This window comes from Malurus melanocephalus, unplaced genomic scaffold, assembly GCF_030028575.1.
Source record: "Malurus melanocephalus ecotype Western Australia unplaced genomic scaffold, MMel_1.1 scaffold_3226, whole genome shotgun sequence".
NCBI classification, from domain to species: Eukaryota; Metazoa; Chordata; class Aves; order Passeriformes; family Maluridae; genus Malurus; species Malurus melanocephalus.
Window position 1 is genome coordinate 5,570 of NW_026626458.1, and position 1,098 is coordinate 6,667.

General features: G+C 57.6%; 1 protein-coding gene across 1 annotated transcript; it reads right to left on the minus strand.

The window, feature by feature from the left end:
- Positions 1-6: 6 nt before the first annotated feature.
- Positions 7-1,051, minus strand: LOC130588058 (zinc finger protein 740-like; the record flags this gene model as incomplete). The annotated part of the gene is made up of 2 exons (XM_057389014.1): positions 7-809; positions 893-1,051. Coding segments are annotated over 2 exons (252 nt in total), but the record flags the coding sequence as incomplete, so codon positions are not given.
- Between the last annotated feature and the right edge of the window lie 47 nt (positions 1,052-1,098).

Below are 1,098 nucleotides of genomic sequence, written 5' to 3' on the forward strand. Positions count from 1 at the left end.
GGGAATGGGGACACCCCCAAAATGTTTTTTGGGGCTTGTGGCTGCTCCTGCCCCCCCAGCTCACCCCAGATCCAGGGGTTTTCCTTTCCCTTGGGTTTTCCAGGAAACTGGCATGGGTGGGCACAGACAGCACCCCAAAACCAGGCAGAAATCGGATAAAAACCCCAAAATCTGCAGGAATTCCAGCAGAAACAGGAAGTGTCACTGTCCCACAGGATGCGCTGCCCAAGGGGGGGCTCCCAAATTAATTTTTTTCCTATTTTCTGAAAAAAAGGGGAGGTGTGCCCCCCCCACAAGCTGAAGCACCCCCCAAAATGTTCAGTCTTCCTCTGTTTCCCAAAGAGAGGGATKGATGCTGCTGTTCCCGGCAGGACCCTCCTACCTGTGCACAGGTATCCCGGATCCACCAGCATTTCGGGCAGTTTGGGCGTTCCCAGTCTTTCCTGAGAGGGGGGAGGGGTGGATTCAGGGCTATAACGATGGTGGGGGGGCCACTTGAAGATTCCAGGAGGATTTTTAGGATCATTATCCAAGTTTTYAGGCCGGAGGGCAGGAACGGTCCAAGTTTTTTTTCACGCTGGCAGCGCTGGGGCTCTTCCCCATCCTCAGACGGGGTGAGACATCCAGGTGAGGCAGAGGATGGTGATGCAGGGGGGTGCAGGAGGAAGGAAAACCCCCCTCCAACACCCCCTGAACTTCCCGGCATTCCCAGATTTTCACAGCAGGAGCTGGGAGTCGGGAGGGGTCTTGGTCTGGCAGCCTTGGCACATGCGCTTGTGTCGGAGCAGCCGGTCCGTGCGGGAGAAGCTCTGTGGGGACAACCGGGTCAGTTTTGGGGGTGACACCGGGAATTGCAGGGGTGTCCCACGGGAATTCCTTCCCTCGGGAATACCTGCATGCAGCGCTCGCACTGATAGGGCTTCTCCCCGCTGTGCACCCGCTTGTGCCGCTCCAGGTGGTACTTCTGGATGAAGCGCATGTCGCACATGTCACACTCGAAGGGCTTCTCCCCTGCAATTCCCGGGAGAGGGGGGCAATTAGCACGGGGAGATTGGGGCAATTAGCACGGGGTGAGTAGGGCAATTAGCACGGGGAGAG